This window comes from Chrysemys picta, chromosome 8 (genome assembly GCF_011386835.1).
Source record: "Chrysemys picta bellii isolate R12L10 chromosome 8, ASM1138683v2, whole genome shotgun sequence".
Taxonomy (NCBI): domain Eukaryota; kingdom Metazoa; phylum Chordata; order Testudines; family Emydidae; genus Chrysemys; species Chrysemys picta.
In genome coordinates, this window is record NC_088798.1 from 16,827,065 (window position 1) to 16,848,830 (window position 21,766).

A 21,766-nucleotide genomic window follows, 5' to 3' on the forward strand; every position below is an offset into this window, starting at 1 on the left:
CCCGAGGACAGCGTTATATTGAGGTAGAGGTGTATTAGGAAGGAGATAGATAATAGGATGGAAAAGAACATAATGCCACTATATAAATCCATGGTACATCCAAACTTTGAATACTGTATGTAGCTCTGGTTAAAGATATATTACAAATGGAAAAGACACAGAGAAGGGCAACCAAAATGATTAAGGGTATGAAACAGCTTCCATATGAGGAGAGATTTAAAAGACTGGGACTTTTCAGCTTGGAAAAGAGACAACTGAGGTGGGATGTCATGGAGGTCTGTAGAATCATGACTAATGTGGAGAAAATGAAGAATAAAGAAGTGATATTTACCCCTTCACATGACACAAGAACCATGGGTCACCCAATGAAATTAATAGGCAACAGGTTTAAAACAAACAAAAGGAAGGAACTGGTTCTTCACACAATGCACAGTCAACCTGTGGAACTTGTTGCCAGGGGATGTTGTGAAGGCCAAAACCATAACTGGGTTCAAAAAAGAATTGGACCTATCCTTCATGAATTTATCTATCAATGGCTATTAGCCAAGATTGTCACAGATGTAACTCCGTGCTTTGGGTATCTCTAAGCTTCTGACTGCTAGATCCTGGGCGTGGATAACAGGGTATGGTTCACTTGATAATTGCTCTGTTCTGTTCACTTCCCTTTGAAGCATCTGGCATTGACCACTGTTGGAAGACAGGATACTGGGCAAGATGGACCATTTGTCTGACCCAGTATGGCCTTTTTTATGTTCTAATTTTATGCTGGGAAAACCCCAAATGTCAGAAACCTGTAGTGATGCTGAGAGTCAGGTAATGTGTAGCACACCTATATGTGTTCACAGTTGGCTGCATATAATTTTATTTTGTTTTATTTTATTTTTGTAGAGAAAATCAGACAAAGATATGCAGATCTGCCAGGGGAGTTGCACATTATTGAGCTTGAGAAAGATAAGAATGGGCTTGGACTCAGCCTTGCTGGCAACAAGGACAGGTCTCGTATGAGCATTTTCATAGTTGGCATCAATCCAGAAGGACCTGCAGGAAGAGATGGAAGAATGCACATTGGTGATGAACTTTTAGAGGTAAGTGATTCCTTCAGCTATATGATTGGGTTGGTGTCAAGAGAGGGAGGAAAGCCTGTGAACCTAGTAATGAAATACAAAATAAAGATTTGGTGCCAGTTCCTGGAACTGTGGTGACTTATGCCAGCTGAGGATCAAAGAAACAGAAGAAGGTATTAAGATGACTGGAAAATAGGTAACATTCGCTATGCAGATGAGACAATGCTGTTGGCTGATTCGGAAGGTCTGATGAAGTTATTAGAGGTTATATGTGAATATGACAAAGAATATGGGTTAGAGTTGAATGTGGACAAGACAAAAACTATGGTGGTATCCAATGATCCTGCAATATTCCATTGAGCAACATAGTCATATAGTAAGTGAGAAATTATTGCTACTTAGGAAGCATTACAGAAGATGGAAAATCAGATATTGAGGTCAGCACCAGAATAGCAAGAGTGAACTCTCAAAGAATAAACATCTAATGAGAAAGGGACATAATTTCTGACTGTTTAAAAACTTATGTATGATCTGTGTTAAATATTGTGATCCATTTTACTCAGTTGTTAGAATTTAAAACATTGACTTCTTTCTTTCTTTCTTTCTTTCTTTCTTTCTTTCTTTCTTTCTTTCTTTCTTTCTTTCTTTCTTTCTTTCTTTCTTTCTTTCTTATTGGTGATGTCTGGTGCAAACTAACCCACAGAGCAAGTTATTCTATCAGCAAATAAAGTATTTCTTCTTCCTTTCTCCTCGACTCCTTTTCATCTTCCGGCTTGAAACACATTTCAAACCTTTCGACCTGATATTTGACTACTGCAGAGTGGCACTTAGTGCTGAGGGTCTTTTACTATTCCCGCAGTAGTTCCCACATCATGACTGCTTTACAGGTTGAGAAATCATTCATCCCTGTGGATGTTTCTCTTCTCAAGAAGCTTTCACTGAAGAGTAGGTATGTGCTGACCTACTAGACTCAGTGGGAGGTGATGTTAGATCTTTCAGCAATTCTGTCTCTGTGTTGTATGAATACTGAGTATTTTCTCTCATTTCTTAAACCTGAAAAGGAGAAGTCTGTCTAGAGATGCCTTGGGAGCACTTAGAATTATCTAAAGATTTGTCAGTGTCTAATTATAGGTTTTCAATACCCATGCAGTGTAAGAGGCTTGTTTTGAAATAAAGTATCACTGTATGAAAATTTGTCTCTGTTAGGGTGATAAATTGCGTTAAAGTCTCTGTCTCTTGCTGAAATAATGACAGGCAAATTGCCCTTTCCTGCAAATTCCTGTTGGTCCATGCTTCAGTTACTATAGAATCCTAGTGTTAGAAGGGACCGCAGGGTCATCTAATCTAACCCCTTGTCAAATGCAGAATTTGTTGTGTTATAACTTTCAAGGGACCACTACATTTTACAGAAATGTTAAAAGGTAATTTGTCATTCTTTCTCACACTTGAGCCCTAAAGAAAAGATAATACTTTAGGCTTTGCTCGCTAAAGTCTAGTAACCTACCCACGCCTGTATTCTTTACTGACTCTCAGCTCAGGCAAAACTCCCGTTGATATCAGTGGATTTGTGGTTCAGGCAAAGAACTGGGGGAAAGATGGTTGCTATTTTAGTAGGTCTGGCACAGACTTTCTGGGTGGTCTTTTTAATCTCCATCAACTTCCTGGTGCCTCAGTTTCTCCATCTATAAAATGGGGGTAATAATACTTCCCTACCACACAAGAGTGTTACAAAGCTAAAATCATTAGTGCTTGTGAAGTCCTTTGACCTCAGATGAAGCAGGGGAACTAGAATGGGCATTAAAACTTAAGACTGAGAGATGGAAACGCATGATGAAGTTGCAAGTTATTGTTTGTTTATTATGGGAGTTTGTACTTTGGCAGGAATGTAGATTCTGAAATGTACAAAGAATTAAAGATGAGTTGAACTAGACTGATAAATCTTGGGTGTGTACCAGCCCAAAAAAAATGACCCACAAATAGAGTAGGTGTTATGCTGCTCAGAGATCAGGTAGTTTTGGATGCTAGCTCCCTGAACCTTGGAGGACTTTTACACCGATATGCTTACACAGATAGGGGGAGCCTCTGAGGTTTTCGCCTGACTCCTAAATTATTCCCTGCATCATATAATCCTTCTAACCATAGGTACTGCTGTCCTTGAGAGATGGGCCATGTGGCATTTCTGGTGAATTTTATAAATATTTATTTTTAAATGTTACTTAGTAGATTTTTGGTGAGTTTAGGATTTGCATATGTGCTGTATGGTTGCAAGTTGCTAAAGAACTTGATGTTGGCCTAACTCTGCTCCCTGTGAAGTCAGCGATAGAATCACAATTTCTACAGTGGAAGAAGAGTAGACCAGTGCTCACCATTTCTGAAAGTGCTATCCTGCAACTGAACAAACCATTCCACAGGCCTATAAGTAAATGCCACCTTTTGTTTACCTTTAGAATCATAGAATATCAGAGTTGGAAGGGACCTCAAGAGGTCATCTAGTCCAACCCCCTGCTCAAAGCAGGACCAATTCCCAGCTAAATCATCCCAGCCAGGGCTTTGTCAAGCCGGGCCTTAAAAACCTCCAAGGAAGGAGACTCCACCACCTCCCTAGGTAACGCATTCCAGTGTTTCACCACCCTCCTAGTGAAATAGTTTTTCCTGATATCCAACCTGGACCTCCCCCACTGCAACTTGAGACCATTGCTCCTTGTTCTGTCATCTGCCACCACTGAGAACAGCCGAGCTCCATCCTCTTTGGAACCCCCCTTCAGGTAGTTGAAGGCTGCTATCAAATCCCCCCTCATTCTTCTCTTCTGGAGACTAAACAATCCCAGTTCCCTCAGCCTCTCCTCATAAGTCATGTGCTCCAGACCCCTAATCATTTTTGTTGCCCTCCGCTGGACTCTTTCCAATTTTTCCACAGGATCAAATCAAACTCACCTCACTAGTGGCCAAAATTTACCATGTGATTACTTGACTTATGTGAAATGATTGGGAGGTCTCAGTTCAATTCCAAGCGGGCAGAGGTCTGCTGCACCAAAACATCTAGAATTGAAAAAGGAGTGAATTGTGAATCAGTCCCTTGACGTTCCTGTGCGCTGTGAATTATTCAAACCAAGTGACTTATAAAGCCAAGTAAAGCTTTAAAACACCTCAGTATTATATATAATATAATATAATATAATATAATATATTAAAGTAAACATGCACCTCCATTAAAATGGCATTACTGGGGTAATCTTATTAGCAATTTCGGCAACAAGCATAAAAATTGGAAGGGGCTCTAAATCCTCATGCTGCAAGATATAAATTGATCACTATTTGGGGTTAGATGTCACCCCCTCCACCAATGGTATAGTGTTATGCAGTTGGCTGGGTGTGCTTTTATCTACCTATATTAAACACACACACACACACACACACACACACACACACACACACACACACACAAACAATAATTTAAAGAACATTAAGATTGCAAAGTCAAGCAGTCAAAAGTTAGGAAATCCCAGAATTAAAATTCCCTGTGCAATCTTCATTTGATCCCCATTGTGTGTATGTGTTATGATATCATCTTTAATTACATGATCACATTCTATTTTTCCCACAGGAACCATGCCTCTTTCAGTGCACAGCATGGACAATAATGCTCATTTAATGAGAAACTGCTCAATATTTTGTCACATCTTCATTGGTCAGTGGGGGGCCCCCTACTTTATTTATTCCATACTATTTATACCCCCCTCTAAAAACATTGTTTGTTTCCTCCTGGGCTTTTTTATGGCACTTGTCACTTACAGTATCTGAGTGCTTCACAACCATTAATGAATTTGTCTTTACAACACCCCTGTGAGGTTGGGAAATACCTTTATCTCCATGTTACAGATGGGGAACTGAGGCACAGAGAGATTACCATCAACAATGCCCACTGTTGTAGTGCCCAATTTGAGACGACTAGCACCTGATTTTTTCAGCATACTTAGCATTATATAGCACTTCATATGTTCGAAGCACAGCACCCATTGACTCCAGCTGCAGCTCTCAGTGCCCAAGTTTTCTACAAAGCAGACCCCCAGGTCTCAAGCAGGGCCCGCAGTTAGTGAAGAACTGTGAAAAATTTGGTTTAAATGACTCGCCCAGCATCACGCAGATTCTCTTGGGCAGAGGCAGGGATAGAATCCAGTTCTCTCGTTCAGCATTTAGTTGCCTTCACCGTGAGACCGTCCTTTCTCTTCTTGGTATGCATCCGAAGAAGTGGGCTGTAGTCCACGAAAGCTTATGCTCTAATAAATTTGTTAGTCTCTAAGGTGCCAAAGTACTCCTGTTCTTTCTCTTCTTGCAACCCTTATTCACTGCGTATCTCCAGCTTCTGCCACAAATGACAGAGGGGCCTAAAGACAGCAACCTTCTTTCTTATGTACACTAATCAAGACAGGGAGCCTATGGAAAAATAATATAGGATCATTATATTTTCCCCAAAAAAGTATTTTTAGGGTGTATCTATAGCTATACACTGAGTGGGAAAATATTTATATTTATACAGTAGGTTCATCCCTATCCTCCTACTCTTTCAGAAGAAAAAGATGTGAGGCCAGATCCCGCTCTCCTTACACAAGCAGGTAGTCCCAGTGATTAAATAGAATTATTCCTGTTAGTAAAGTGAACAGGATTTGAGACTCTGGCTTTCAGACCCTAGAAGATCCATTGGAGGAAGTGATGTCATCTGAGTCCCTCTGTTTGGGCCAGTCTCTCAGGATCAGAACAACAATGGCCAAACAGTGTTGGGGTCCCAGGAGATGGTGGGAGTGGGGGCCATGGTGGTAAAGCTTGCTGCAGTGGTTGTTGGTAGACAGTTATGAACTTGCATGTCATTTACAGATTTAAGCAAGTGAATACAATGCGAGATACTTCTTAAGCTTGTGAAACCATCAGATAAAACTTCAGTTGCCCAAATCTATAGTACACGTTGCTATGCACTGGATGCTGCCTGGACTCAGCAAGCACGTCATAAAACAACATAACTATTGCCATAGTGACAGAATAAAAACCTGTGCCTACTGACCTGATAACCATCATAACCAGGTGATGACACAATTTCTTCTCTCTCTGTGATGTCTTGATCTTTTCAAGAAGACGTGTTTAAAAAAAAAAATCCATGTAGAGAGCCCATTGAGTCACTATGTTCATATCTACTTAGGGTTTTTTTTTTTTTTTTTTTTAGGGATAATGGAACTTTCTGAAGTTATTGTTAAGCATCGCAGCAAAAGAAAACATTTAACATAAGCAAACTGTAATGCAGAAAATCAAACATAGTTTCCAAGTAGCTGGCTGTGGGTTTTGATTCCCACAAAATAAAGTATGGTAAATATCCTACCGTATTTTGTGGTTCTGACATGTCTCCCATTGAAAAGAGTTCAAAAAGGTGGCCCTTGTTGAAATTCTAGAGGTTCTCTTGCAGTTCCATTTCTGTAGGATTTTATATAATCCTTCATCACTGGGGTATCTGAGCAGCTAACATAATAAATTTTCTTTCCAAAAGAAACCCTTTTCTTATAAAAAAAAAAAAATAATAATTTAGGCTGTCACTGAAGAATAACTACATGGGATAGTTGAAAACCTCAAGGGAAATATATTACTTTGACTACATTTTCATTTTTGGATAATTAAAATAATTGTAACGTACAGACCTAACTCCAGCTAATTAAATTTTGGACTCTGATACATTTGCAAAGTAGGATTAATTTAACCAGTGTAAGAAATATAAATTCTAATCTAAATAGGCAGTTGTTAAGAAAAATTGATGGCAATTCTACTAAATCCAAACTATTTATAAAACAGATATGATATCCCTAGTGAATATTTTTTTTAAATTGAGAAAAAAATAAGACAACAAATTTATCACAAATTAATAATCTGCTAATTTGAACTCTGAATGCCTCTATGGAAGTATTCCCTTTTTGCCAATTTCTTAAATTTTACCTTTGAGTTTAGTATACCACCTCTAGAACTGTATCTCCTTGTGTGGTAATTGCAAATAATAATAACTTGACGCTCTTCAAACTTTGGGGTAGTGTTATTTCCTTAGTGCCTGATCCTTTCATGTTCTGTGTATCTCAAGTTGCTATTGACCTCAGAGGGACTTTGGAGTATACAAGGAAAGCAGAATCAGATCTTACTATGCAAATATATTTAGGCACTCCCAAATATCAAACTTTTGAAAGGGTGGTGAGGAAATGAAGTGGGGGGGGGGGAGAGGGGAAATAAGAAATATATTTTGCAGGAGTATTTGTAAAATATGGATATGATTGTCATACAATTTGTTGCTGGATTACTTTAACCATTTGAAGAATATTTACCTGTTGATTCCCCCTTGGAAAATAACCCCAACAACAGAAAATGAATGTCTTTTAAAATGTATCATGGGTCTTTGTTGTCCTCAGATGGAGAAAAGAGTCAGCATCATGTGACTAGCAAGTGCAACTTGATCACTATTGACCTGTATGCCACAGTTTAGGATCAGCTGTTAAAAGCTGTGTTAGAAGTCAATTTTAGATAACATTTCTCATGTTGAATTTTTTTAGAACTTGCCATAGATGATCATTAATTTGACTCTGAACACCAGACATTGTTTATTTTCTTTATTTAACAAAGGTTTGAGCAGTGTAGGAATTCTGTCTCATTTGTACTGAGTGATGGAAATAGCCACTAGTATAGACAAAACTTAATTCAGTATGCAGCTGCTCATTTCTTGTATTAAGCATTATGCAACATGTTAATCATTTTACAGCTCTCCTGGAATACTTTCAGCTTGGCAATATTAATTCAATATAAAATATATATATTGCTTTGAAAATAAGTGACTAAACTGTAGAAAATTAGCATTTTTCTCAATCTTAAAGCTACAGCTTCATGGTCTATCTTGAAATCATGATGGAGAAATAGGGTATTCTTCAAATAAATTCAATATCTATTTTTTCCATAAGAGAAATGATAGAAAAGCTAAATTAGTATTATAAAGTGTTACCTCTGAATTAAGTATCACATCCTGCCCTTCTCCTGCACATGAACTGATGGCAAGATAATAGCCTGGATTGTCCAAATCAAAATTGAATTTCGAGTGAGTGCACTGACAGAGGTTAGCGTTGTTTACTTTCTCCTGTATGCTTGTTCATACACTATCTTACCACAGTGCATTTGTGCTTGAAACCTCTTCCGGCATACTGATGTCTTACTAAAAGGAAAGTAAAAATGTAATGTGCAAAGCTGATATGCCTATTTTTAAGATCCTCATAGGCAATGGGATTTATATTTCATGCGCCCCTCATTTTCTCTCTATCGTTTCATCTTCCTTTTAGCCTGTCATCATCTTTGAAGTGTTGGATTATGCACTATAATTAAGTTCAAAACAATACATATTTAGCTTTAGTTTTAATTAAATACATTTGTACATGAACCATTTTTTCCCCATTCTTTTTAACAGATAAACAATCAGATATTGTATGGAAGAAGCCACCAAAATGCCTCTGCAATAATTAAGACTGCTCCGTCAAAGGTCAAGTTGGTTTTCATACGGTAAGACCAGTTCTCATCAAAACATCTAGTTGTAGTTGAGCCCATACATTAATAGCCTCATTTTCAGAGATGCTGAGCCCCCTTCAATTTCCTTTGAAATAAGATAATATTTTTCTTAACCACGTTTCTGAGCATTGTTGAGAAGATCTCTGTAATGTTTTTTAAAATATCTTTCCAAGGATAACTGTGATGGCCTGCTCACCCTCTGGTGAACAGCTGACACAGATGCTTAGTGACTGTTTATCTGGTACCTTTGCTGCCACCATTATGTACACCAAGTATTCACTCCTTGTCTCTCTTAGATTTACAGTTAAAAGGTTTAATTGTTTCTCCCTAGGAACTGGAAACCCAGAAATACACTCTAGCATGTGGTGGTTATTATGTAGCATCACTTTGAGAAGTAGCAGTTAGGTGTCTAAATAACTTAGTAGCACATATCAGGCTTAGTCTTAGAGCTAGTGCAAACAAAGCATCTTATTTATTACACTAAGGACAACTATAATCTAACATGGAATTGGAAGCATTAAAGAAATAGTTTTATACACAGAAACTGCTCAACTTACCAGGTCTATGTAACTCTACCTTGAGTGTCTTAATTATTTACAAATATACATACATACTGTGCCAGGACCTGCGTGTCCATCACTTTTTCTGAGAAACTCTGCCTTCCAGAGCCCACCGCAATCTACCTATATGGGAAGCTTCTGGGGGCTAGGGACACCAAGCTGAGCTCTCTTCAGGTTTCCTCCTCAGAGCTCTGCTAACCCTTATTAAGTGAGCCACCCTCTCCAGGCAAGTCTATCTAGACCTTCTGTCTGACCCTCCAACTCCCTGTTCCCTGTGACTGCCCTGTCAACCTTCCCAGATCTCCCGTCTCAAGATCCACTCTCCAAATGTCACCCTGACCAACTCCCCCCCGAGGTTCCACCCTCTGGTGATGTCACTGCAGATGAAGTCACCAGCCTCAGCAGTTCCTTAACAATAACTTTGTGGAAGTCTGAGAGATGCAGGGGGCAGTTCACACCTCGTAGAGCAGGGGGTCTCAAACTGGGGGTTGCGAGGTTATTACATGGGGGGTCGCGAGCTGTCAGCCTCCATCCCAAACCCCGCTTTGCCTCCAGCATTTATAATGGTGTTAAATATATAAAAAAGTGTTTTTAATTTATATGGTGGGGTCGCACTCAGAGACTTGCTATGTGAAAGGGGTCACCAGTAAAAAAAAAAAAGTTTGAGAGCCACTGTCTTAGAGCTCTGGTTTCAAGCTGCCTGCAAATGGCATCATTGCATCATTCATGGTTTCATGCTTTCTTCTGTAGCCATCGGGTCTAGAAACTAGGATTCTCGTGTTGTCAAATGTTTATGTTGTGTATGCACATGCCTGTGACTTAATCTGGCCTGACTGGGAAGGGAAATCATAGAATCATAGAATATCAGGGTTAGAAGGGACCTCAGGAGGTCATCTAGTCCAGTCCCCTGCTCAAAGCAGAACCAATCCCCAACTAAATCATCCCAGCCAGGACTTTCTCAAGCCTGACCTTAAAAACCTCTAAGGAAGGAGATTCCACCACCTCCCTAGGTAACCCATTCCAGTGCTTCACCACCTTCCTAGTGAAAAAATGTTTCCTAATATCCAACCTAAACCTCCCCCACTGCAACTTGAGACCATTACTCCTTTTTCTGTCATCTGCTATCACTGAGAACAGTCTACATCCATCCTCTTTGAAACCCCCTTTCAGGTAGTTAAAAGCAGCTATCAAATCCCCTCTCATTCTTCTTTTCTGCAGACTAAATAATCCCCGTTCCCTCAGCCTCTCCTCATAAATCATGTGCTCCAGCCCCCTAATATTTTTTGTTGCTCTCTGCTGGACTCTTTCCAGTTTTTCCACATTCTTCTTGTAGTGTGGGGCCCAAAACTGGACGCAGTACTCCAGATGAGGCCTCACCAATGCCGAATAGAGGGAAATGCTCTTTCTCTTGAAATCACTCCTTGTAGCTTCTGTAGGACTCCTTGGTTTTACTTGGCCTGCTACAAACCCATAGAAAACTAAGCAGTTCCCATGCAGAATGGCTAATTTCTAGGGTTTATATATATAGGCCACAAAGGGATGCTGGAGGAGGATGGGTTTGGCCACTGGAAGGAAAGGCCAGGTTAGGCTGTCTGCGATGAGTTCCAACCAGCTCTCAGAACAGGTTAGGCAGCTGACTTCACTGTTAGAAATAAAGAGAACTTTTCATGGAACCCAGAAAAGTTCAGTCTTGAAGAGAGAGCCCCTTGGGGAGAGTAGGCAGGTGGGAGTATGAGGCTTCTTGCTTGATGTGGGAAGTGATTTCTTCTGAGTGGCTTTTGATGGGGCTAGAAAGCTGGGGACAGGCTCATTTTTAAAGAGGTATGCAGCAAATTGGACTCAAGGAGGGAATAAGGCCACCTTTGTGGTGGCTATGTGGGGGAGGGAATGAGATACTGCAATGCACCAAGGACCATTATATGTATCTTTCAGTTCCTAGGGATCAAAGATGGGTGTATTTCTTATGTTTAGATCTGCTCAGGAACTGAAATTTCTGTCCTGCAAAAACGCTTTCATTTTGGAGAGGTGGCCGGGGGGAGATTCCAAATCAGACCAAACAGTGAGAGATGTGAGATTTTCACTGGGAGGGACCGAGATGGAGTTTTTCAAAAATTTCCGGTCCCAGCTCTCCAGCCTTTCCAGCTCTGCAGCAGCCAGTGAGCCCATGTTGCCAAGGAACTGGGGAGGTGTGCGAAGAAGCTGTCAGGAAACCAGTGAAACTTGCCTGGTTTCCCTCAAAAGATTTATCAAAATCAACACATTCTTGTGGAACCTTTTGAGTTTTGCCAAATCAACATTCTCTGACAGAAAAATGTTCCACTGGAAAACTTCTGACCAGATATACTTCAATTCTAAGCAGGAAAACTCTGTATATTATTCTGGCTGTAAATGTATTAAGACATCCTAACTTCCTCCACCATAGTCCCAGCCTAATTAGAGCTGCCATTGTTATAATTTGCGGGGAGGAGGTATCATTAGAGTGAGGACTGTCTCTTGCACACAGTTCTGGCTGTATACACTTTAATACTCAGGAATGATTAATTTAGGACAAATGTGTCTAGTCTAGTTGTGGCTTGCCTCGTTTAATTATGCCCATACCAATTGATTACATGGACTTCTAACCCATATATATTTGTGTGGCATATCCTATAATTTATATAATTTATTCATAACTACATATTATAATTGATGTATAAACACATTTGTGTGTGTTTATACTCACACATCTGTCTTTGAGGCACAGTATACACAAATATAATGGAAGAGCTGAGTTAGAGCAATGAAGAATGAGTTGCTGTACTTGGCAGTGCAGAGGATTCAGGGGAGATTAATGACTTTGCCTGCAGCTCCTGTGTAACTTTCCCCAGCTATTGAAAATTAAATGTCACATACGACAACTCACTCTCCATTAGTTAATTGCATGTGGAATGTGTGTCTGGTGTGAAAGCTCCAGAGGCTGAAGCAGAACATAGGAAACTGAACCCCAGAACTAGATTTAGTGCTGACTGTCAGGCCGTGTCTCAGAAGAGCAGATTGCTTGCGAAATCCGCCACACTGCATCGATCAGACACAGGTTTCTTTGAACTTTCTGTAATTAAAAATATCACAAGGCTCCTCATAAAGGTATCTCACTTGCTGCAGAGTCACTTTGGATTTGAAAATTTCTAGCATGTGTTTTGGATCACATTTAAAAGATATTCATCTATAAAGGCAATAGAAGTGCTTGCCTCAATCTTCCTTTTTTTTTTCCAGTTTTGGTCATCTATGAATGAATCCACTGGAATGAGAAGAGCTTCTTTTTAAAAATAACAGTTGCTCAACTACATGCCCTGAATTGGATTTGCTGTAGCCATTGAATTTGTTCCTTGGGCTAGAAAAGGTGTCATTTTAAAAGTTGTTTTCCAAGTTGTAAACATGTGTAATGTCTTTAGACTTCAGCAGAACAAGTGTCTTGTCACTGCTGTCTGCATTATATTATGGTGCATTGACAATGGATGTATCTGTCTGCTTGACCTGAGCACCCTTTCAAATATTAATGGAAAGAAAGCCTCTTCAGAGGAAAGTGTTGTTAGCAAACAGAGCAGCAGCTGCAGTGAGTAGGCAGTAAAAGAGGGGGGGGAAAACAACCGCAAACTCACTGTGTCTAGATGTACACTCACCCTGTAAGTAAACCAAATACACTACAAAAGTTTGTTTCAGAATCCTGCAAAAAACAAATGTTACAGGCTCGAAGTCTAGTTAGACTATATTATACAAGAAACCATAAGCTATTTAATATAAACTGTTCTGGGCCCAATCATCATCATTATATTTCCTGAAACCCTCTTCTCTATCTTCTCATTAAAAAAAAAACCCCATGTCCCTCCCCTTTCTACTTGGTTGTTTATCTTTTCTTATTTAGACTATAAACTCTTTTTGGTATGTGATTGTGTCTCAGTTTGTATGCGTATACGCTATTTTTTCATGTGATGACACAGCTTCCAAATTCTGTCAGCCCCAGAAGTGGTTCAATTTAACAGGTCTTTGGAATCTTGTTTGCTCACTTCTTTTCAAGGCTTTTTCTTAAATCTCTTCCCCATAATATTTCAATGAAAATATTGAAACACAGCTAACTCATACCTCGTTGCTAACCATATTGGGATTGAAGAGCTATAGACATCTTGAGTCTCGATGCATCTTTTCTGTCTGCACATACAACAGCTTTTTCAGCTAAAAATGTAAGCGGTGACAGTATTAATGACTGCAAACTGTGCCGATGGGTTTGCTGCTTGGATGACTTCAGCTGTGTCCCTCTCAACATTAAGGATCTGGAGAGAGCGGAGTGTTATTGCATTTATTATGGTTGAAAACTGGGGATGAGTCACCCACAGATAGCAAAGAATTTTATCTATAAAGTTTCTCTTGTTAGGAGTTTCTGGTACAGCTCCACCTTACCTTGTTGTACCAGAAAGTCAGAACTAAATAACTGAAGTGATCAAACATTAAGTTGCACAGAATAGCAACTTCAAAGCAGATGAACTGGCCCGTTCTCCAGTTGGATGTCATATGGGACCCTATAGATTGGTATATTATACAGGTGATGAGAATCAACAGCCCCAAAAATAGTGATTCATCCAATGTAATAAACTCAAGTAGAAGCAGCAGCAATAGTGGATAGTGTTTGACTTTCCAGTGTGGTCCCTAGTTGTGAGCTTTCCTTACAGTGGAATTGGGTTATGTATAGCCAGGACATCTGGTCACCCTAACTGGTACTGACAACATCTAAAGAACCAACCACAGAAATGAGGCATAATGGATCCCTCAGGGTCCAGTGGATGAGAGTGAATGGGTTGTAAAATGAGATGAAGGGCTTAGACATTTTATTGCATGTATAGGGTTGGATGAGCCAGTCATGACCATAGAAGAAATACAAGGTGTCTTCAGCCTTTCCATTTGTACCAAGAAACAAATCCCAGCTCAAAAACTAAAGTGCAGTATGAAAAACTTGTCTGATATTTTCTCACCTCTAGATAGTGTTAAAAACTGCATTACCGCCCCTTCCTGAAACTTTTGCTGTTTAGACAAATTGCTGTAATTGCAATGAGGAACATAGAAGTCCCATTGTATTAGAAAGTTTTTCACGCTAATTTGTGATCTTTTCCACTATAAAGTTGACAAGCTGTTTCTGGCCAAACTCCAAAACACAGGCCTTAATGCAGCACTGTTTCCCAACAGCCTTGTTAGTTAGTTACATAAACTTGTAATAGCACATGAAAAGTTCATAGTTGTATTATCACTGTGGTTTTTATTTAGATTAAGCACATGTTGCTATTGCTTGGCTTTCTCCAATAACAAACTGGAAGACATTCAGCCTGTAAACATAGTTTGTTGTTGTTTTGTTTTTTTTAAAAATCACCTGAGCATTGTAAAGTATAATCTTTTGGAGAAGCAGAGCTCAATTCAAGCATTGTACCATATTTAAGCATTGTACCAACAGTAGGCAATGCTGTTTTCTAGCTAGTATGGCAAATGGGGCTTGTCTTTGTGAATCCCAAGTACTGGAAACAATAACTATCTTGGCTGGGATTTTCAAAAGAGCCTAGAAGAGAGAGGTGCTCAAATCCCATTGGAAATTCAGTAAGAATAAAGCAGCTAGTTTCCTGAGGCTCTTTTGAAGTACCCAGCCTTAGCCCCCAATGGGTGCAGTTTGCCAGACAAATTTTGAAATGTTACTTGACAGTAATCTGGAAGAGTAGTGGAAATTTTACTCTGATATCTAAAATATTTTAAGGTATTTTTGTTGGGAGATTGTCGGGCTTTGCTTTCCAGAAAAGATCAAAAATGAGCTGATGCCAAACACTTTATTTCCAGGTTTGAAATTCTCCCATTTCCCCCCCCTTTTTTTTTTTAACTTCCTCCTAGGTTTCTCCAGTTTTGGTACTTATATATGATGAGCAAGTCCATATGTCCAGGAAGTTAAGACATTCATTCTCTTATTTTTAAGATTGCAATGACCCAGCCTACTCTGCAGCCCAGATTAAATGTTCATTTTTAAATGATTGTCATAAAATAAGCAGCTAGTTAAGTGTAGACTGGAAAAAAAGGGCAAAGGATGAGCGGGGGAGGGATAGTTCAGTGGTTTGAGCATTGGCCTGCTAAACCTGGGGTTGTGAGCTCTATCCACTCAGGGATCTGGGGCAAAAATCAGTACTTGGTCCTGCTAGTGAAGGCAGGGGACTGGACTTGATGACCTTTCAAGGTCCCTTCCAGTTCTATGGAAATAGGTATATCTCCCAATGCAGTAGGAAAAAATCTTTCAAGCTGATGCATAATAGCAAAGAGTCACTGGAGGGACAGTTGTTAGAAGCAATATGCCCCTCTATCAGCCTGACCACTTCTGTCTAACAACTGTCCGTCTAGTGACTCTTTGCTGTTGTGTGTGTATGTATATATATATAATATTCAAATTTGCTTCCTGTTAGGTAGAGGAATGTCTAATGGTTTATACTTAGTGTGGTGAAGAGGAGGGAAGTATGGTAACTTGCTCAAACAGGCATGTGGGAGAGAACTGCCCTTGCCAAAAGTGCAAGCTTTCTGCCACTTATGCATTGGCTTCAGTCCGGCTTGCCTTGATCCTTTGCACTGAGTTTCTTATCGCTTCAGCACTATGAGATAGTGACTGCTATTGACTTAACCAGTCAGCACTCTTTTATCTCTGACTAAAGTGAAAACCTGGGGAGCCTTCCATCCTAAAGTGCTTCACATCGTATAGATGTACAACACCACTGAAATGCAGACACGTCTTTGGTGTGAGTTCAACAATCGGGTGGACAATATGCACGCAGCATCCTACACAAACTATGGAGGAGAGTTGGAATAAGGACAGTGGCATAAAATTATGGGATGTTTAACATCCTTGCAAAATGGAGAGACATTTAGTTTTTTAGGTTATATCGTCAAGACGAGCATAGTGTGTAAATTGCATGAAAGTTGCTTTGACCTTGAAAAAATGAAGGACTGTCTCGACCCTGGTGAGATGTGAACATGTGCTTCCAGGAAATCTATGCACAAGTTGATGTTGGGCAATATTTTGCATGAGGTGGTATCTTTGAACAGGTTTCTTAGTGGTAACCATAGTAACGAATGGCTCATGTGCTGAATTTTCATTTGCAACCACTGCAATTCAAACGTGATGCTCAGACCACTAAGCATCTGCTCCAACATCAAACGACGATGATAATTCATTTTCATTTTAAATAAATTCCTGTTTTAATCAAGGAAATTTCTGGGAGTGGAGTGCAAAAAGCAATTTATTATTAGCACTGTGATTTTAAAATATGCTCCCACTTTGAAGCAGTCTCCGTTGAAGAAGTATTCAAGTGTTTGAATTTGTACAGTTATAACAGGGATAGATTACAAATTGTGACTTTTTGCATCCCTGTTTCCCCCCACCCCCAGGAATAATTGTAATTTCTTATTATATGGAATAAAAATTATCATTTGTTTAAAATGACATACATTTGTAAACCTGATGATAGTGTATGTAAGTTCAGTAGAAACTACTTTATGTAAGTAAAAACAATGTTATAATATTGATATTAAGATTTATGTTTAGCAATGTTTTAGAGTTTTAATAGCATTTCTCACAAAGATTAAGATGTATGCATTACCATTAGGCTATACATTTTGCATCATGAGCTGTAGATTATGCTAACTTTCATGCTATTAGTGCTTATGTAAGACTTTATCCATTGCTGGGGGTGGGGAGGAGGGGAAGCTGTATAACCTGAATTAATAGTAGGCAAAAATTGCTAGGTTTCTTAGACATCTTAGATTTGCTGATTAATTCTCATATGTGAGAACTGCCGTGTAATTGCAGTGTACCATTGTGAAAACAAAAGCAGGAAGAAATATCCTTGCCTAATATGCTGTACTGGTACAGTAATACATGCTTGGAAATTGTGATGTGAAGATGAAAAGAAAATCTGATGCTGCTTCTTACGTCAGATTTCTGGCATGGCCTCCTGCATGCATGAATTGGTGACAGTGGTCATTGGAGCGCAGATATTAGCATCTTTTCTGAGTGCTGCGAAGCTTTGAGGATGGCCAGAAGGAGAGGCTGAGAGAGCCTAAAAGTGATCATGATCAATATAGAGACTTTTTTTTTTAACAGCATGGCTGCTTGGTTGAAGATAAAGTAAATGAATTCACCAACCTGTGCATGTAGGATTTATCAGTTCAAATGCTTGATTGCTTTCACCATCTTCTGCTCTACTGAGGGGTGTTGATCTAGCATTGTCTTTCTGTCTGAGTAATCGGGCTATCCTGGATTTACATGTTTAACCCTTTGAGGGATAATTGACAAACCATACCCATGTTTTTCCTCCAGACATTTACATTCTAAAAGTGATTTTATAATGTACATTTGTCTAGTGTCTTATTTCTGTAATTAAAGGAAAGAAAATCTTGTGCTTAAGACACTGGAACGTGGGAGATCTGGGTTCAATTCCTGGAGCTACCACAGGTTTCTTGTGTGACCTTGGTCATGTCACATAATCTCAATCCTCTGTCTATAAAGTGGGAATGATGATCTTTCCTTTTATCTGTCTTGTCTATTTAAACAGTCCCAATGAGCTTACAGGCTATGGTTATGGAGCACGCAGCGTAATGGGGTCCTGATCTCGCTTGGAGCCTCTCTGCACTGTTGTAATATAAATAATAAAAACATTTTTGTTGTTGTTTCATTTGTACAGCTTTTTAAAAGCAAAACTGGAAATCTCCCTTTTTTTCTGTATGTCAAATACTTCTTTAAAACAATAGAACAGCATTAGCTACAGTCTCCTTGGTTATGTTTTATTAAGATCACAAAGGTGTTTACCTAATTTCTTCAGCCAATTTTGAATGTCACTCAAGACATCCTCTAGCAAGGCAGCACGAATATCTGTCAGCCTTCCATAAAAACATCTTTGATAATCACAAAGTAGTCAGTTGTTTTAGGAGCACATAGTCATCCAAGAGGAAAAAGATACCTCAAATTATTATTTAAGGATTATCTTTGAAGAACAATGCATTAATACATAATGGATTTAGTGTTTTGTATTAACTGATTCCCCATCCCTCATTAAAATAATGGTAAGTTTATGTTTCAGATTTTCAGAAATGTATACAGCAAATATGAACTGAAAAGGAAAAGCTATTTTACTAACACAGGTAGTAGATACAATAGTAATACCTATATGCCTGATAGGTGAGTGCATTAGACATGCGATGGATAGATACTAGGAGCCCTTTTCTGAAGGGATTTTGAAATGTTTTTATGAGCAGGAAAATAAATACCCATGCAAAACACTTTTTAAAGGTTGCATTTCCCATTTACTGTTCTCTAATACTATTGAATTGCTCAAACCCTATTGAACATAAATTAAATTATTTCCCAGGTGACATGCTATGATCATATATTAACTAATAAGGGATGCAAACAGAAGTGAAAAGTGTGCTTTTCTAGGCTCCTAATGTTTTTACATAAGATATATTTTACTAATAAACTGTACCTAAAAAAAACATAATACACGAGGCAAGGACCAACTCAAAAAATAGTTTAGCCTTTGTGTCTGAATGTGTAATAAACTGATTCTGCCTCTTTTGATGTTTCATAGAAATGGAGATGCAGTTAACCAAATGGCTGTTACTCCTTTCCCATTACCTTCAAGCTCCCAGTCTTCCATTGAGGTAAGATGTGTTTTTTGATTAGGGTTTACTAAATTAGATTAATCATAATTAGTACAATATACATTCAAACACCTTGTCTGATTAATCCCTGAAAGCTAATATGCATTAGGTAGGAACTGGATCAAATGTGTGTGTTTTCCCTTGTTTTTTAAATGAAACAATTGGCATGGTGCTAGGTGACAAGATATTGTCTTAGTTACTGTGATACAGCAGGAAAATAAATCATTGAATGAAAGCCTTGCTGTCTCCTGTCACGATTATTTTTGAGAAAGTTGAAAGTTTTGTGGTGGGGAGGTGTTGCCTGGAACACAAGTGAAATCTGAGAATCCTCCCAGTGAAGAAATTGGCATTTTCTGTGGGAGACATGCAGGGAGACATCTTGTAAGTGAAGGCCAAGCAGGGCCGCCCAGAGGATTCAGGGGGCCTGGGGCAAAGCAATTTTGGGGGCCCCTTCCATAAAAAAAAGTTGCTTTACTATAGAATACTATATTCTTGTGGGGGCCCCTGCAGGCATACTAAGGCCAAGACGTCCCACCAGGTTTTGATTCCTTCAAAGGCATTAGGAGTAAATCCAAATAGCTGAATTTAGAAAATAAACATTAAAGGCCTGACCAATGCCCCCTGAAGGCAATAGAACAGGGGTCGGCAATGTTTGGCACGCGGCTCGCCAGGATAAGCACCCTGGCAGGCCGGGCCAGTTTATTTATCTGCTGACGCGGCGGGTTTGGCCGATCGCGGCCCCCACTGGCCGCGGTGCGCCGTCCTGGGCCAATGGGGGCGGCAGGAAGCTGCGGCCAGCACATAGCTCGCCCGCACCGCTTCCCGCCGCCCCCATTGGCCCGGGACGGCGAACCGCGGCCAGTGGGGGCCACGATTGGCTGAACCTGCCGCATCAGCAGGTAAATAAACTGGCCCGGCCCGCCAGTGTGCTTACCCTGGCGAGCCGCGTCCCAAATGTTGCCGACCCCTGCAATAGAACTATTTCCATATTTATTATTTGCATTACAGTAGAGAGGTAGGTCCCAACAATGATTGAGGGCCCTGTTGCACTGAGCATCATACAGTTACATGGTGAAAGATCATCCCAGCTCCTAAAAGCTTTCAATCTAGATAGCCAAGGGTGTAAGGGGAAACAGGCACGGTGAAATAACTTGTCTGTTTGGCATGACCAGGAATAAAACCCAGGACTCCTGATTCCCAGTCCTGTGACCTAGCTATTAGACTATGTATATGATTTACAGCCATGCTGTATACTACATTTCTGTAGTGGAAATGACAGTATGTTACTATATCTGACGTATTAACATGGAGTTTTAGTGTATAGTATCATAATATGCATCTTAGCAACTAAAACCATATGGATGTTTCTGTTTGTTCTCCTCCAACAGTAAGAGCTTCCTCAGTGTGACAGTGCTGTTCTATATTATGGTTGTTACATCAGCCCTAATGTGACTCTTTTTATCCTTTTGAGCTTTATGAATGCAATGTGCTTACTACGCAATGCAATCTGGAATGTTACCACATCGTTATCAATTTGATGTCTCATCATCATAATATAACTGAGAAATATGGTACTTATTTGTAGATATAGCACATGGCTAGCCTTGCTGCTGCTTATTAATTCTATATCTTCTTGAGCTAATAAAGCAAAGCAGGTTTAATAAGTCAATTGGGGCTTGGTCTAGCCTTGAATTGTAAAATTCTGGTCATTAGTACATTTGCTTTTTGATATTTTAATAAGCATTATTACAATCATGCAGCCTTAGCTCACACTTTGCAATGTTAGATGGAACTTCTGGAGCATGCTTTTTGCAGTTTTCAAGTTACAGTAACATTTAAGGCCATTTATTGTACATCCATGATGTAATTCAGGTGCTATTATGCTGTACAGAAAAGCCACATTAATTAGCTTTTGTTTCAGGAGAACTCTTTAATTAAAACCCTGGGTTTCATTTATCTATTTTGTAAAATAAGAATATTGCCTTTTGAACTGATGCTTCATGCTCCTTTGGGTCCTGGTCCATGCAGCCAGAATCCTTGTTCGTCTGCGGTTTCTATGGACCAAGCCTTTAAGTTCACGTTAAAGTTTTCTTGGTCATTTTGTGATGACCTCAGTAGCTGCTGTTGTCCCCTACACTATATCTAGAACGCCTCCCTTCTCATGTTGGTAAATAGTAAAGGTAAGACAAGTAGTAACTTCAGCTGCTGTGTTCTTGCACCCTCATGGTATTACCTGTTACCCTGCCCTTGAAGGGTTCATTCCTGTGGAGCTGCATGTTTAATAACCTTCACTGAAAGGCAATATAAATTTTGAAGCAGCTTTGTGCAAATGTACATTTGGGGGAGAGAGGGAAAGGTTTGTCATTTTATTTGAGTGGTTGAATAGCTCAGGAACTGGTGATAGGTATAGAGCCTTCTACCTCTAGTTTTCCATTTACAATCTAATTTAAGTCATCAGACTAGAAGTTGTTTTCATGTGATAGTTGTGCCATATCCCATGGAACTCTGTTTAGTAGTCTCACTCCAGGTTGCCATGGTCAAGTGTTTATATCACCAAAATCTACCACTATGCAGGAACCAAAGAATTCTGTCCCTTTTGCTATTTGACCCTTAAAGGTAGACCCAGTAGATGGGTAAAGTTACGTGCAGTGAAGGGACTTTTTTTTACATATTTTGTGGCTAAATGCAGAATTTTGATTTCTAGGGCTATCCATCAGACATTTGACACCACTTTAAAAAATACTTCAAATGGTTGTCATAATTATGTAGGGCTTTATATTACACTTTTTGCTGTAAATTAATTGTTCATATCTTAAAATGTAGACCATATTATGTACTTTCAGAGGAGAGACTACGCAGATG

The 21,766-nt window shown here is 39.4% G+C and overlaps 1 protein-coding gene across 8 annotated transcripts in view; it reads left to right on the top strand.

The window, feature by feature from the left end:
- PATJ (PATJ crumbs cell polarity complex component) overlaps positions 1–21,766 on the top strand; it is a 212,504-nt gene that overhangs the window by 133,458 nt on the left and 57,280 nt on the right. For all 8 annotated transcript variants that reach the window (XM_065555402.1, XM_065555403.1, XM_065555408.1 and 5 more), the window contains 3 exons: positions 889–1,085; positions 8,539–8,630; positions 18,832–18,904. In XM_065555402.1, coding sequence (XP_065411474.1) covers positions 889–1,085; positions 8,539–8,630; positions 18,832–18,904 — 362 coding nt within the window. The remainder of the gene's footprint in view (positions 1–888; positions 1,086–8,538; positions 8,631–18,831; positions 18,905–21,766) is intronic.